Source organism: Prorops nasuta, unplaced genomic scaffold, assembly GCF_024137725.1.
Source record: "Prorops nasuta isolate Cenicafe-Biocafe unplaced genomic scaffold, Cenicafe_Pnas_1.2 PNAS00017, whole genome shotgun sequence".
In the NCBI taxonomy this organism is placed as follows: Eukaryota; Metazoa; Arthropoda; class Insecta; order Hymenoptera; family Bethylidae; genus Prorops; species Prorops nasuta.
Genome location: NW_027116814.1, coordinates 3,796,098 through 3,812,477, shown reverse-complemented (window position 1 = coordinate 3,812,477; position 16,380 = coordinate 3,796,098). Strand labels below are relative to the sequence as shown.

The 16,380-nt window shown below is 40.0% G+C and overlaps 2 protein-coding genes across 4 annotated transcripts; both read left to right on the top strand.

The window, feature by feature from the left end:
• Positions 1-352: 352 nt before the first annotated feature.
• Positions 353-11,447, top strand: LOC136779620 (protein dimmed-like). Of its 2 annotated transcripts, XM_066737308.1 has the most exons (6): positions 353-527; positions 1,449-1,687; positions 4,740-4,886; positions 5,614-5,802; positions 7,305-7,441; positions 8,870-11,447. In XM_066737308.1, the coding sequence occupies exons 3-6, from the start codon at positions 4,758-4,760 to the stop codon at positions 9,024-9,026; spliced, it is 612 nt and encodes a 203-aa protein (XP_066593405.1). In that variant the 5' UTR covers positions 353-527; positions 1,449-1,687; positions 4,740-4,757; the 3' UTR covers positions 9,027-11,447. The 2 variants fall into 2 exon arrangements, with proteins under 2 accessions (XP_066593405.1, XP_066593404.1); XM_066737307.1 differs by lacking the exons at positions 353-527; positions 1,449-1,687 and adding an exon at positions 4,097-4,371.
• Positions 11,448-12,773: 1,326 nt separating this feature from the next.
• Positions 12,774-16,097, top strand: LOC136779619 (leucine-rich repeat protein SHOC-2-like). Of its 2 annotated transcripts, XM_066737306.1 has the most exons (5): positions 12,774-13,522; positions 13,710-14,982; positions 15,056-15,216; positions 15,300-15,370; positions 15,448-16,097. In XM_066737306.1, the coding sequence occupies exons 2-5, from the start codon at positions 13,771-13,773 to the stop codon at positions 15,624-15,626; spliced, it is 1,623 nt and encodes a 540-aa protein (XP_066593403.1). In that variant the 5' UTR covers positions 12,774-13,522; positions 13,710-13,770; the 3' UTR covers positions 15,627-16,097. The 2 variants fall into 2 exon arrangements, with proteins under 2 accessions (XP_066593403.1, XP_066593402.1); XM_066737305.1 differs by having other exon boundaries at positions 12,774-14,982.
• Positions 16,098-16,380: the final 283 nt, after the last annotated feature.

Below are 16,380 nucleotides of genomic sequence, written 5' to 3'. Positions count from 1 at the left end.
CTTCCATGAATTTCCAGTGAAAATTGGGACAATTTTGGAGTTTTGTCAGAGTCGCGACGGAGCAGAGTGGCAGGTGCAGCGCGAGTCTCGCTCGATCGGTACCGGTACCCGAGCATCGTGTTCGTGAAAGAGCGAGAGGGGGGAGGGGAATGCCCAGCCGCAACGCAAAGGTTCGGTTCGGAACGGATCAGGTTGTAGGGGATCGTGTATGCGTGTCCCCACCCTCGGTGTCGCTCGTGCAACGGGTGGTGGGGGACGTCGGGAATGCGCGGGGTGGGGGGTGGATCGGCCAGCGACAGCGAGCGGAGCGACAAGTGATCGTTTACAGTTATAGTCAGTCCGGATCGGGCGCTCGGTGAGCCGAGACTTGACGAGAGAAACGTCAAACGATATACACACGAGAGTGCAGTGAATTGGCCAACCTGCCGGCAAGTGAAATTTCCATAGCGAAATTAATCAAGTGCTCTCTGGATAGCCCGGATTCTCTCACGACGAAGCTTCGAGCCTCGATCGATCTCCTTATCGCGGTACGAAAGCAACGAAGAGCCTGGAGAGGATCGCCCATGCACGCACACATACAAATACATATATATAGAGTAACAAAGGGGGGAAAATTGCTGGCGAAACGCGAGGAATTCGTCGAGTAAACGCGACTGCTGTGCCTGACAAAGTGAAAATCGCCGCTTTATTAGTTATTTCGAGAGTTATTTCCTGCTCGCGCAGCAATTCCTATTGAGCAAGAGCCTCTCCTCGCGGAGATTGTTGGCGGCGCGAGCGTTAACGTGGCTGATTGGCCACGCGGCAAGATTCGATAGCTTCGCGTGAAATCCGCGTATAATTGTATCGGCTGATAAGGGCCTTTCCCAGCTCGCGCTCGTGTGTATCCGACTTGTAAACACTGCCGTTGGTTTTTCCGAGAAAAGATTTCTGTGGCTTTGCAAGAGGGGAGGGGGGGGGGGGAGTATCACTGTCAAGTTCGCCTTCGGAAACGCGTCGATGGACGATGTACTGGTTGCTGCACGGATCGGGATAGAGGAGCCTCGCTCCGTTGACACTGAATCTCGCGGAGGCACGGGAAGAACGCTCGTTGGAATGTCCAAGAGTGCAGAGGCTTCGCGAGTGGAGTAGGCGAGCTGGAGAATGCTGGGACCGGGACCGAACGAGGCGAGGCGAGACGAACCTGTGCCTGTCTTTGCTCGCTTGCCTCGAGTCGCTTACCAGCAGCGCGCCTTCTCCGTTTTGTAGTACACTGTATATATACGTATACGCGTTTGCATGTACACACACGAGCCACTAGCAGCCATTCCTCGTACGCGGATATGACCTCGTAACACTGCGGCGGCTCGAGACACCGCGCGAAAACTGCAAATGGGAAATGCATAATTTTCCCTGCGGTAAAAAGTGGGACGAGATTGATCGGGGCTTCATTTTCGGCGAATTCTGTGCAGGGCTTGTACTCCATCGTACACGACAGCGACGTGGAAACCGAGAGGCCGACAGGATGCCCGTGACAAACCCATGAAACTGCGCGAAAAACACCGGCCGGAGGGAAAACGGACGTAGAAGAGAGAAAAGCTTTTTCCTTGGATCATCCTCCATAGTGCGACATCTCACTCCCCCCTGCCGCGCGCGTCATGGATTTTATTCGCCTCTAGTCGCCGTTCGAGCAACGGCCAATCTCTGCAAGGTAAACATCAACATCCTCTTCTCCTCGATTCCGTGAAAAGTATTCGTCGGGAACGTTGCGACGAGTTTTCAGAAATTGCTCCATTGTTTACTGTCATTTGCGTTGAAACGGTCTCGAGTATAGAGTGTTTATACGAAAGGTGATTGTTTTTTTGGATGTAAAAACGCAATTTTTCGTCATTACTGTTCCAACGTCTATAATCGAGCTTCTCTCGAGTTTCAAGAGGATTCGAAGGATTTGTCATGGTTTTTTGGCTGTAAAAAAGCAGTTTTTTTTTCTTGCAACCACTGTAATCGAGCTTCTCTCGGCTTTCGAGAAGACTCGGAGGACTCGTAATTGTGTTTCAGTCGTGAGAAAAAATTCTAGCTACTCTCCTCGTAACGACCAGTGGAGACTCTCGAGGAACCAAAAACTGTTTTGGTCACTCTTCTTAGAGTAGATGGACGCTGGAGCATTCGCGCGAGTGTACCAAAGCTATTATTCGTACTTCGATACTCTGATCCCTAAACAGTGGGAAATTGTTTCGTGTGATTCAGCTATAGTGTCGGTATATCAATTTTCATGTTAAAGCACAGTGTGAAGTTAGCCGAATGGTAAAGGATTCAATTTCCCGCAGCGTAGAAGTGTTTCGTACGTGGGAGATAAAAAGATAGGAGATTTCTAAATACGCATCGAAACCTATAGAGCACCAAATGACTTATAGACAACTTTTAGACATCTTTTAGTCGAGTGAACTGTACGAGAATGATCTACTCTGCATCCACCCTTAGGTTTCAAGGTCACTGTTATTTCGAAGTTTGAACCAAGTTCGGAAAAAAGCCACGGGGCTGCAAATACTGAAAAACTCTGATGGATTTTTCAGTGTTATATTTTCCGTAACGCATGTACAGTCTTATCCGTTGCTTGTATTAGTGCCCGAGGAAACGTATCAGCGATATATCCCTCTTTCTTCACTCATTTCTTATCTACGGACGTAACGATTGTAATTGCCTATTCAGCGCCTGACCTATGATTGGATTTTGATAAAATTGATTAATTTACACTGTATACCGAGAGAAATTCAGGATAGCCTGTGACGACCGGCAATTTGGCAAGTTTCTATTGTAGGATTGTAAATTAAATTGCAATTAAAAGTGTCGAGTTTATATATCAGTGATAAGAGAGAGTTTCGAGAAGCCCGAGTTTCTTTCCTTTCCAAAGCAGTGTATCACCGAAACGCTCGTCGAGACCATCTAGAAACTTTGCTATCTGCTTGAATAACTAAAGCGAACACAGGAAACGCCTCCGACCACCGATTATTCCTAAAGAGAATTTGCATCTCGACCTTGCAATTCCGTTCATTTCGCAATCGTTATACGATTCCAGTGCTTGACACCTTTTCGTCAAAGATCCTAGGGTTTATATACCCCACTCGGTATACAATTCCTCGGGAGAAGAAACTCTGCCTCGTTTATGTATAGGAAAGGTCGAAATTCGGTTTGCACAGTTTGGCTAGTTGATTTTTCATTAATTACGAACGACAGGTGTGTGTTGGTGACGCACATCCCGCGTTTCGTGCTGATAACACTCTCGCATCGGTAATTTATATCCAACTAATTAGTCCCGAATCGACGTCGTATTTTTGTAATTCAACCGAGTGTATCCGTTGGAGTTTCTCCAGTGAAACCGGCTGCTACGCGGATAAGAAGAACACTGTCCGTTAAATTGATGCGAGTTTCGCCGTTAAAAAACGGTATTCGAAACAATTTACCAGCGACGTCACAGGGACCGAGCACAAATTCTTCGTCAAAATCTGGAAAAAACGCGTTTCACCGGTGAAAGAGACGAACGATGATTGGTCGTCTATTCCCGGATGAATTTTAAAATGTATACGCAAGCAGAAGTAATTGTCCGATCGTTTTAATCAGTGAACTCAGCGTCGGAGTTATCCTCCTGGTAAATATTATTCGTGAGATTGCGGAAGACTCGTGGAGAGAGACTCTGGTATATATATATACATACGGATACGAGAAATTATTAGATTCGAAGAAATCTTGCTTTGAAAATTCGCCTGAATTAAAAATATCGTTCCAACATTATCCAGTGCAATCCAACAAGATCAATTTTAATCCAAGACAATTAAACGTTTACTTAAAAACGAATAAGAAAATTTTTCGCGACTACTCGAAGCAACGTTTATTTGCATGGAATATTTTCTTTTTCTAGTTTTTCTCGTACTATGGAATTTCTAAACGAAGCTCCAGGATAAAGATCAGAGTCGACTCAAGAAGTATCGCGTTGTTGATGTTGGAATTTGGGTTTCAGTCGTGGGATTACCCGCTTGGAGGAAATAATCTACGGAGCGTGGCTCGGCCAATAGACGAGTGAATGACTACCAGTAGTGAGGAGGGGGGGGAGGAGGAGGGAGGAGTACACAGCGAAGGATACAGCTATACGCGTATATAGAGGCACACGAATACACTCGCTATTGAACGGACAAGAATAGAGAGAAAGAGAGAGCACAACTCCATTGTAGGTTAGGTGGCCATAAGAAGAACGCACGCGCATCGCACGTTAATTCCCATGAAACACGGAGCTATTCCCAACTACTCGTTCTCTCTTCTTTCTCCACCTCGATAATTCTTCCTTCCTCTCCCTCACGAACCTCTTCTTCGACGATCCTTCATAAATAAAAAATGTGCGAGGTACTCTTACTAAAATTCATTACACGTTGCAAATAGCTTTGCATATACACTATATATATATATATATATATATATAAACACAAACGAATGGTCACACGCTATCAAATATTGCTACAAGTGTTACCACCACTCGAGATTAATCATTATTATTATAGGCGCTTATTAATTATTTATGACTCTTCGCTATCGATTGTGGCGAAAAAAAAACAAACAAAAAAAGGAGAGAGAGAGACATAAGCTACAGGTGTATATAAGATAATATATTATTGCGTTGGATGGTAAACTAAATAACGAGTCGACGCGACGAAATAATTGAAAAATTTCCTTGTTAATTATGCTAATGTTTTTTGCGTATGTGTGTGTATCAGGTGCGTGGCGGAAGAAGAATGAGAAGTCTGGAGAGATCATCGGGTAGTGATCAGGACTGCGCCGATCAGGAGATGTATATCGACTTGGACGACGCCTCCGTCGATTCCCTAACAGGAAAACGGAACCGGCACCATGTCAGTGCCGAGGTAATTCGTCCATCCAGTTTACTTGCTTCTGGGGGAGAATTAAACTCTCACGAGGATCACGATTGGAGAGGCCTCGTAGCTCGAGGACCTCTCGAGCGAACTTTTGGTAATTTCTCTCGGTGAGAGAAAAGACGTAGGGAAGCCTATTGGACGGAGAACGATTCCAGTCGTACGTAATCGATCGATTTCTAGTCAAGGCGAAGACTCGATCAGAACTTGATAAATAAACTTGCCTTATCGGTGCACGAACAGAGCATTACGGCAAAATAAATTAGATAGCGTTTCGTAATCTTATCTCTTTGGCCCTTTTCTCGATTCTCGATGTTCGTGCGGTAGCTGGCTAAATAATGATGTTTCGTAAACTTGTCTCCCCCCCCCCCCGACCCCTTTATTCTTAGATCTCATAGTCTCTGTTTTTTGTTTTTTTTTTTCATAATTTTTTCCCTCGGCTCCTCTCGTCAATAACGCCACGTTAGTCGGGACGGTGTATGATTTACAATTGTAATATGGTAATTTTAGCGTTATATCGTGTTTATTGTAATGGCTAATTGGAATGTTGCAATTATTGTAATTTATCGCGTTGGTCAATAGCGATTGGAGTTTATTAAACACTGCGCTTTACGAGGCTGCGGGTTGTTGTGTGTATATATATATATATATATATATGATGGTGCAGGAGGTGGGAGATAATTGAGGCGATTAATTAAGGAAAGCTTTGTCTGCGAAGGTGGGCGAGGAGAGTGACAGCAGTGGGAGCGAGAGGAGCCCGAAACAGGCGAAGAGAAGAAATCGTGGTGGACCCCCCACGACGAGGAGGCGGAAAAGCGGAATTTCTGCGAGGGAAAGGAATCTCAGGAGGCTCGAGAGCAACGAGAGGGAGAGAATGAGGATGCACTCGCTCAATGATGCTTTTGAGGTAGGTTTTTATTTCTATTTTCATTCTCACCCCCCCCCCCCCTCACACCCTCCCCTTTAGTCACATCCCCGAGAAAAAAGCAAAGGAAATTTTCAGTGGCATAAAAAATACAGTGATGCGTCCATTATCTATACTCTCGAGGTACTCGTTTTCAACGTTAACCATCGATCTCGAATCTGGATTTATCGTGAAAAAACTAGAGATATATATATGTGTAGGTGTACGATAAGGAATTTTCGAAAGATTCGATCAACGACCCTCTTAAGGTATTTTGAGATATCGATTTAACGATAAGAAATTCTACTCGCTTGTTTGGCGTTTTGCGTATATAGTGGTTGTTAATTTGGTAATAATTAAGCGGTGGTTGATTGGTTGAATTAATTTAATGGCGAATATTGGAGAACGCGATTGAACCATTCGGAAAAATTACGTGACTCTCTTTGCAGGATTATTGCGACTGTGTACTTAAGTGCCAGCGAGCTTCCCCTGTATAATTTGCCAAAGGGTTTTGCTAATAGGATACTTATTAGTGAAAGTAATCGTTCGAGAGCAAGAATAGATGGGCGAGTAATGACGGGTCATTCGAAGCGTAATCTTTTTAATGATCATTGCAGCCTGCATTGGCGCCGAACAAACGTTGTCCAGTCCTTCGATCAAATTCTGCGATTTTTTTTTTATATTTTCAAGAGAGTGATCGAGAGTAAAGAAAATTAGTGGCAAGGGTAAATTATTTTTCTCGAGTATCACGAGAGATTCGTAGTATATAGATCATTTTTGAACGTTCTCCAATTCTTCGTTGAAATTGCACGATTTTAGGAAAATTGATTGGAAAAATTCGATGACTCTGGTGAATATTTTTTTTCAGCCTCGCGAGAGGCTCGAACGCAATTGTATTTTCTTCTCGTTTCTTTTTTTTTTTTTAAGTTATATTGGCGAGGGAAAAGAGTCTATTAAATATCGAAAGTAGGTCGTAGCCCTTGTCGGAATGCTTACACAGGCCATTATATATTTCGCGCAAGTGGCGAAATTACGTCGTCCAGCGTTTCGTAAGACGATAATTATATATTTCACATATTACTAGCATCTATGAGACGTGTTATTATATCGAACAAAACTTAATTTGCGTAATAAAAATCCCAGCGAACAAGCCACCGCAATCAACCGCCTCTTATTCCGTGCTCTCACTTTCCTTTTCACCGATCGCCACATTTTCCCGCACTATCATCCCCCCCCCCCCCCTCCCCCCATTCACCTTTCTCCATACAAGAAACAGCCAAGAATAACAACTTGCGTTCGAACTTTAACTTTTCAATAAAGACCCAATATTTTTCTTGGAAATTCCTGCCACTCTTTTCACCGCGAACTTCCGGTACCACCATCCCCCCTCCTGTCAAAATGGAAGAAAGATGAGGTTATAGAAGAATGGTTACACACACACAGAACCTAATGTGGATTTCAATTTTTCAATTACCAATGATCGATATTTTTCTTGGAAATTGCAGCAACTGCGGGAGGTAATACCACACGTTAAAATGGAGAGGAAACTCAGCAAAATCGAAACGCTGACGCTGGCCAAGAATTACATAATGGCATTGACGAACGTCATATGCGAGATGCGCGGGGAGGAACAGCCATACACGTGAGTAACTTAGACTTTTCCACCTTCACGCTCGATCCACACCGACCCCCTCGCGCGACCCGTCGCAAACTGATAATAAGAGCTTCGTAAAACACTTCCCTCGATCACCCCCCCCCCCCCCCTAACTTGATCATTTATAAAGAAGCCCCGACGCTCGAGCAGTCCTCGCGAGGAGCAGCATTCGCAGAATTCGGCGAGAAGAAGAATTACTCGAGGCTCGACTCGCGTCGGAGGAATAAGAATTGTTTTTATCGCGTAATGGAGAATGTCCATCGCGAGGCGTTAGCATTGAATATTGATGGCAGCGGATGAGTCACGCGAAGATATCAAAGCAAATTAAAAACGCCTTAGGGAGAGCAGTATATATGTATATATGTATAGTAACTTTGTTGCTACAGGTTCAACATAGTGCTCGGATAAAATTCGTAAAATTCTTGTGGAATTTTATCGACGAGCCAAGAGTTCAATGGTATAGTTTGGTACGCACTCGGTCCTATTAGGATTCGCGGGGTAGATAATTTTTGGAAAGACTCGCTGGAATTCGACCAAAGTGTTTCTCATTCATCCCGCTTTGTCTTAATTTATACGTAAATGTTGCACGCAAGCGACTTTGCAAGTTGAGCAATTTTTACGTTCCAACTTTCGATTCCTCGTTAAATGCCGGAATATCAATGAGTAGGGAGGTTAACTCAGTGAATTATGCCAATTACTGAAAATTCGAAATGGCGCGCTCGACTTTGGCAAGATTAAGAGCGTTGGAAAGCCCTTATTGGTTGTTAGCCAGAACGAAATAAGCGAGCAAACCGTCCGTGGTCTCTTCCTTTTCGTCATCTCGCTATCTGCTCATTAGCAAGTTTCGAGATAAGGTTTCATTTTGCTCTTTAAACTTATTTAGCTCGCGCGCAGTGTCAGCGCTTCCTCGTGATTATTATATGCGCTCTACTTTGGAATTTATCGGTTGGTTTTTTGCACTCCGATGCAGCTCGGCCACCAATAATATCTTTAGACCGGAATTACCACGGGGAATCCGCAGTAACCCGTGCATTTTCATGCGACGCGTCGATCGATCCTGCGCTTGCACTCCCTCGTAGATAATAACGTTAACATCCCTCGCAAATTTCGATAAATCGACCATGAAGAGGTTCCTGAAGAAACAAGGAATACACGCTCGATAAACAAAGTTCGAGTGTCTCTCGTACCGCCAAAAATATAGTTCGTGACGAATCGACAGTCGGACCCTGTACATACAGGGTCCAACTGTCAAAACGCCCCGGAGGCTGTTTACACAACGAAACGCGTATTTCCGTAAATGTCGACGTCCCTGTCGAGCAACCACGGTACAAATACCCTCGAATCTCCGCTCTAAACCATTTCAACAGTCGCACCCTGTACACCACCACTCGTGATAACGAAAAATGCAATTTTCAGATTCGTCGATGGAGAGTGCGGGTCCAGTAGCGGTGATAGCACGGGCCAATTAGAGTTAAGCGGTGGCGAGCAACCGGAAGAAGCCTCACCCGCATCTATTCACGAAGCGAACAACAACAGTCTGCTTCACGAAGATCTGGAGCGCAGATTACCCTAGCTTGGCGCGATACTCGCGAAATTTGCCAATGATTAGCGAAGGCCACGTGGAACTTTCAGCAGATAGATATAGCCACGTGAATTCTCAAGGACCTTCGATAAACGAGAGGCTCTCAGCGACGCACGAGTGTAAGATCCGTGGAAGAGATCTTCGGACAGGATCAGCAGGATATTCGCTCTTCCCTCGACGTCCTTGCCGAGTTATTGAGAAGAGAAAGAGGGGAGTGGGGTGAATAAAGGGAAAAAGCCAGCGGAATACAAAGAACGAGTCCTTCCGTCCAAAGTTAGTTTCACGCTCTTACCAAACGCAGCCCGAAGACTCGATACAAATTGTTAGGACTATAACATCCATGGAGAACGTTTGACAGTCAGTCCCTCGAGCACGTTGCCGATGATCGTTATACGGGGATCGATCCTTCCTTTTGGCAATGGCTCGAGCAAACGTTTCATGAGAATTGTGAAATCCTTCGTGCACGAGTACTTACGTTGTTGCTTCGTTATTATGAGGGGAGAATGCGAGAGCTCAGGCTGGGAATCGCCGAGGGGAAAGATAGGGGGGGGGGGGGGAGAGAAAGGGGACATTTGGAAGAAATCGTCGAATGTCGAAGGATCGATGGTGCCACCTGACGAGAAGGTGCTCGAGAATCGAAAGGATGATTGACAATAATATGTACACACACACATATATATATATATGTATATGTTGATGACGTTCGCATCGACGTCGATGAACGATAAGTGCGGTGCAAGAATGTGAAAAACTGTGATAGCATTTCGTATTTAGAGCCTGGCCCGATGACGCGAGTCCTTCTTCCACGAGGGACCAGCAGGTGTAAGAATCCTGGAGGAGACTTTGCCGGATTGTTATATATATATATAAATACGAATATCAAAGGAGTCACGATAATCATTGTTGGTGTAGGCGAGAAGGACCGAGACCTTGAAGAGGGAGCGAAATGTTGAAATCGATTCCGATGCTTATATATATACATATATAATAAAGAAATTGATAATAAATGGTCCCTCTATACCCTCTTCGGAGAAACAATGGAATCGACTCCTTCGTTTTCGAGCTTTTCCAGAATGGCTCTGGTACTTTTACAAGGCCTTACCGTTGAAAAGAAACGATGAAAACACTTTCAGGCGTATATTATATATTTTGTACACGGTGCGAGCCTGCAAAGCGCTTAATTAGTTAGATTTTTTAAGTGAGTCCAAGGACGGTTAGCCTCTTCGCGCATTTCATTTCTCACACGACACATTTGCTCAATTCTTTCCTTCCACGAATGCGAGACACCGGAAGCTTCTTTCCAATTTGCAGTGCATCGCAGTAACGTTCGAAAAAGGAGTCATCCGTATATTTAGATCCGAGAGTAGAATCGAGATATCGTACCACTGAACAGGCGGTAGAGAGTAAATCCAGTGGTTTGCACTGTTCGACGAAAGTTACCAGAATTCAAGGGACTCCCCATTCATACCGGAAGTTGAAGGATCGTCGAAGAATATTCCGTTGAAAATGTATAGTGAAAGTTGTCACATCCAGTTTCAAAGTATTATATTGTATATTTATGTACCATGCAATAGTTGCATATTTTTTTTTTTTTTTTTTTATAATTATTTTTCATTCTAGATTCGACTAGAACCTCCTGAGCGAACTCTTCATTCCTTACGACTGTAATGATCCTAATAGCTTTCTACCTCGCACTATTTTTATCGCCTTTCTCATCTTATAAGCTATATGTATACCCCTAAAGGCTAAAACTTGAATAACTGGTAACTGGCAAAATCGAGGGAAAAAAAATAAACGAAACCACGAAACAACAGTCAAGAAACTTTGAAGAACCTTAATAATACATGGAAGAACGAGTCGAGATAGTATAGCTATTTATGTATCTATCATACTCTCTCCCCTTAATTTTTTATCATCGCACCTGTTCGATCGCTCTCATAAAATCACTTGTATAAAAAATTAACGGGGCCGAATTTCTATATTGATACAATATCATTCACGCGAAAGATATCTATACAATATACATTTTAACATTTATTTTTTTCTAAACGAGTGAAATTTACAAGTGACCATATATGGCGAAATGAAAGAGAAAATGCTCGTAAATAATTATCTACACGTTTAATTGTATAAGTGAGCATATATATATATATATATTTGTATATAATTATAAAAATTTACATACAGATTTTTAACAATATAAAATAAGCGAGGAATAATAATATATTTTTCGCGTCGTCGTTTATTTTATATCATAAGTCTGAAAAGGTGTAAGTTCTCTTTTGCGTTTTTAAAGATATTTGTGAATTTTTACATACGCGCGGTGCAATATTTCCTTTCTAATTCTCTCTCTCTCTCTCTCTCTCTCTCTCTCTCTCTCTCTCTCTCTCTCTCTCTCTCCCACTCCCACACTCCTTCCTTCCTTCCTCTTCTTCTCAAACTGTGTGCTTTAATAGAAAAATGTAAATTATCCAGTGCCAAGTTCCATCGTTTCGATTAAAAACTTCATTTACAAATCATTCGACTCTTTCGAAACGCGAAAAAGCAAAACTTTTATGATTCAGCAAATTGTTGGGGAAAGCATGAAAAATGAATTTCTAGGTGATTGCTCGACGTAACGCTTTAATCGAGCTGACGACAATTATTGTAGACGAATTTAATTTATTGGATCGATACTATATTAAGCACTGCACGAATTTTATCTCAATGTTCTCTCCAGGCAGATTTATCCATAGATATATATATATATATATATATATATATATATATTACATTTATAATACTACGTACACATATACCCTATTATCTATATTATTATATAATGTATTATATATATGCATTTTTGCCAATTCGTCCAGACAATATTTAAGCATCAAACGTCACTGTATCATATCGTACTATTTATTGTTGCCGCGAGGAGCATGAAGAAATTTGATTTTTAAGATATCATTCGTCTTTCTGTGTATGTGTGTGCGCGAGCACGCGCGCGCGCGCGCGTGTGTGTGTGTGTGTGTGTGTTTGGTTGAGTGAAATGAGTGCGTTCATGCGTTGTACAAGATGTACCACTTGAATTGTCTTTGAAAGAAATTTACTCTTACCTACAAAACTCTGTGTTGCAGATATTAATTTTTTGTTTTCAAATTTGTGGATAATTTTGTCAAAAAGGTCACATTGAAATGTTTTATATATTTATATATAGCTATATAAAAATATATGTTTCTTCCTTCGATAAGAAAATTTATCCAATTGACGTCAAAAGACCGATTTCTCGTGACGATTCAAGTGATATATATATATATATATATATAATGTATACGCGCGAGTATATTATTTATATACAAGATTATAAATCAACGAGTAGTAGAGAGGAAGGTCGATGGTTCGAATGCCATATTAAGATGTACGTTTTGCACATTCCAAAAGAGAACTGCATATTCCTATGTCACACGAAAGCTAGATTAAACCGTGCACTATAATGTTGTTATCACTCTTAATATTATTATTGAATATTTTATTTTGCCGTAGCTTTAATGCCACGTTAGTACAATTCTTGTCATTTCCGGGTCGAGCGTTCTGACCCTGCAACAAGGCGTAACACGCAAATATTGCAAAAAGTCGCTCAACTCTTTTATTATTTATAAAGAAAAATCGAGGTAGAGAATTTTACTAGCGTAGGAGGATTTTCTTCTTTTTTTTCTCTCGTCTCTCTTTCTCTTCCTTTTTCCATAATGACTGCCAATCGAACCTACGAAAGTTTACGACCACGTGCAATATATATTTTAATATATTATTCAGCGTCTTCCCCTTTAACGGTGGCAGCATAATTTAAGAATTACCTCTTGGATTAACCGCATGGCGCCTTCTTAAATCATTATTTGCGAGACAATATTGCATAATTTTATATAAAAACACACAATGCAATTTCATCAATTCATTTCGAGTTTTCAATAAACGAGCTGGCCTCTGCACGCCTTTTCTTTAGCGTAAATCTCGTATTCTTCTTTGAGTATCATCCTCTATTCTCTATCCATACTGTCGCTGCTCTATTTACATCTGTAATGATAATTATTTTCGTCTAATATAATTAAAATATTTCTATGTAAAGTTCAATAAATTATTCGTGAATCATTAAGCTTTTCTTCATTACACTATATGTGTTTTGATCAAATTGCATTTACCAAAACTATAGCTTAGTACAAAGTATTTCTGTTTTCTTATTTTCGAAATCTCGTATATTTCAATTCAGAAAATGCGCTTAAATAATTACTTTTGAGGGTTACTGTTAGATGGCAGTAAAGATGTAAAGAATGGACTTTTCCCCGACTTTTCCGTTACACTCGTTCAAAAGCAGCTGATGCACGAGGTGCACGAGCGAGAATCGTTCTATCAGTTTGTGGTTAGGTTACTTAGGTTGGACCGGTTGGACCCACAGCCACACATACTACGAATATATTCCTCTGCATACATGTATTAGAATTTCTCTTAAGGTAGTGACGTATATTCTAAATTATTTTCTAAGTGTTTTTAAAGTGTCAGCGAGATTATAAATTGACAGGAGCTTTCGAGAACTTTTGTATATTTCCCTTTAAATAGTATTACAATGGACTGTGATGCAACAGTGATTAATTATAGAGTAGCAAATAAAGTATTGTTTCAAATTTTGCAAACGCCTAGAGAATCTCTTCACTTGAATGGTCTACTGAAAAATGATTGCATAGAAGAAATCTTCAAAATTATGAAGCTCAAGAACACAACTTATTTATCACTACGTTCAAATAAATTAAATCATCTACCAAGTAATATTGGAGACAAAATTACTAATCTGGTGCATTTGGATCTATCCGAAAATCATTTAAGACATTTACCAAATTCTCTGGATTTATTAAAAAAGCTTAAAGTATTAATAATTAGTAACAACAATCTTTTTATCATACCTTCTGCAGTATGTCAGTTAACAAACTTACGAATACTAAAAGCTTCTAACAATCAAGTGAGCCATGTTTCATCAGACATTTCCAATTTGGTGAATCTCGAGTTGTTAGACCTCAGCAACAATTGTTTTTCAAAATTGCCATCCCAAATGGAAAATTTAAATAATTTAAAATATTTTTATATTCAAAAAACTCAACTGCTGAAAATGCCTTTGTGCATATCAAGGGGTATGAGAAGTCTAGAAACCCTAAATCTGTCGTATAATAAGAGCTTAGATATATCAGATGAACCTAAAAGTACAAATTTGAAAGTATTTTCTGCAAGAAAAAATGGACTGTGTCCAACGTTTCCAGGCTGGATATTTTCTTCGGTATATATTAATCTTGAGGAGGTTGCGTTAGACTGTACATATTTTAAACATTTTCATTTATTAAATTATGTTTCTACTTCATCAATTAAAAATTTATCCATGATGCAGTGTCAGTTGTCCGATACAATCTTGGATAAACTTGTAGAAGTACTAGAAAATATTGAGAACTTGTCTATTGGCAACAGCAGAAGTTTTGTCAACAGAAACTCATTTTGGCATTTTCCAATAATAAATTTAAAAAATAATGAAAAGCTGAAAAAGCTGAATATTCAAGAAGCAAATATTTCTATTTTATCACCAGAGATAAGCAGATTTACAAATTTAAAGGAGCTAAATGTAAGTGGCAATTATATATCTTGGCTGCCAGATGAAGTATGCAATTTGCTACAGTTAAGATCACTAAATATAGATAGAAATAAAATATCCTATCTCCCACCAAACATTGGTAATTTATACATGCTAAAGGAATTAAAAGCCAGCCACAATTATTTGTCTCGATTACCAGATTCAGTAAAAGATCTAAGAAGTCTAAGATATATAGACCTGTATGGGAATGAATTCCATGAATTTCCAGGACAAATTAAACATTTAAATTTATTAGGGTTAGATATCGATCAGAATCTTTTCCCAACTGATTCTTTTATGGTAAGGGCATATTATAATTAATCATTATCAAAAGTATATGAAATCAAATCTTTATTGCAAAAATCTTTAATAGATGACAGATATATCTTATGAAAAGTTAAGAATATCTTTAAGAGATCATTGGAAAAATGAAGATAAACTTACTGGTTTTCGTGTAAAATCTAACAAGGATTCCGAATCTTGTCAGAGCGATAGCTCGTCTCTTGGTAGCAAAAGTCCAACAGAATGCGTGATGTAAGTTCACTTTAAAATTGTATATATATCTATGCATACATGTATGGGATACGTATCTCTTATACACTAAATTTTCATTTTAGATTAGAGAATAATAAAATAATGGAAGACTGGGATGTTTCTAATGATTCAGCAAATGAATTTGATCCTAATGGTAACAAATAACTAATTAAACTTATTTTTTTAGTCTTTGCAATATTAATGGACCCTTTTTTTTCCTTCTTTTTCTAGAGAAGATAATTCCTAGATCCAAAAATGTATTAGCATCAATTAAGAGGATAAATCAACGACGATTTTGCCCTGCAGATTTCCATCCCGTGTCCACAACCAGAAAAATTCGACAAATGAGGCAAACTGGCAATTTAAAGTGTCAAATTAAGTTGGTGGAAGGTCAGTTTGACGATGCCTAGTTTCCTAAATACTTATAGCATCTGAAGAATTTACTAGAGGATTAAAGTCAATTTGTGCCAGGATTAAGGGGAAAAACTCCGGTAGGAAAATTCGTGATTATGATACCATTAGATATCAATTTTCCTACCAGGGAAACAATATTTTAAAATCTCTTCTTCATAATGCGTTCCTGACGTTAAATTATTTTCATCTAAATACAGTTAGATTGAAGAAAATCAATGTCTAACTGTATAAAAAAATAGTCTAGAAAAAGTGGTTATTTAATAGAAACTGTTATAGTACAATTATTATTCGATTACTTAACCAACGATCAATCATGTTACCATTCCAGATTCTAACAGACGATGGTAAGCAAAAAGTTAGGTGTTATTTATTAAAATTAATCATCACAGCTAAGGCGCTTTATCAAACTGTTATCGCTTTCTATTGATTATATTTTTATATGTGTTTAATAAAAGAAGAAACGTTTTATAAAAATTTCCTCTTTATCGACAATGTCAATAATTTATCAGCAGCGGAGAAGGTAGTTTCCTTTGCGGTAAAGGAAAGACATTCAATGATCAGCTATTATGTACACGTGCATCATCAAAAATTGAAATGTAGGATCAGCATTACGTCCCCATATAAAATATGGCAGCAATCATTGGTTTAATCAAGCAAAATTGCCTCTTCATTTCCTATCGGTAAGAGCACCTCGTCCACACAACGTATATATATGAACGGAGGGACTACAAGACCGCTAGCGAGAAAATA

Excerpts from the sequence above, each read along its gene's own strand:
- LOC136779619 (XM_066737305.1), top strand. The coding sequence starts at position 13,636 with ATGGACTGTGATGCAACAGTGATTAATTATAGAGTAGCAAATAAAGTA. Across the intron at positions 15,217-15,299 it reads AGTCCAACAGAATGCGTGAT|ATTAGAGAATAATAAAATAA; the intron begins GTAAGTTCACTT and ends TTTTCATTTTAG. Across the intron at positions 15,371-15,447 it reads AAATGAATTTGATCCTAATG|AGAAGATAATTCCTAGATCC; the intron begins GTAACAAATAAC and ends TTCTTTTTCTAG.
- LOC136779620 (XM_066737307.1), top strand. Across the intron at positions 5,803-7,304 it reads CGCTCAATGATGCTTTTGAG|CAACTGCGGGAGGTAATACC; the intron begins GTAGGTTTTTAT and ends TGGAAATTGCAG. Across the intron at positions 7,442-8,869 it reads GGGGAGGAACAGCCATACAC|ATTCGTCGATGGAGAGTGCG; the intron begins GTGAGTAACTTA and ends TGCAATTTTCAG.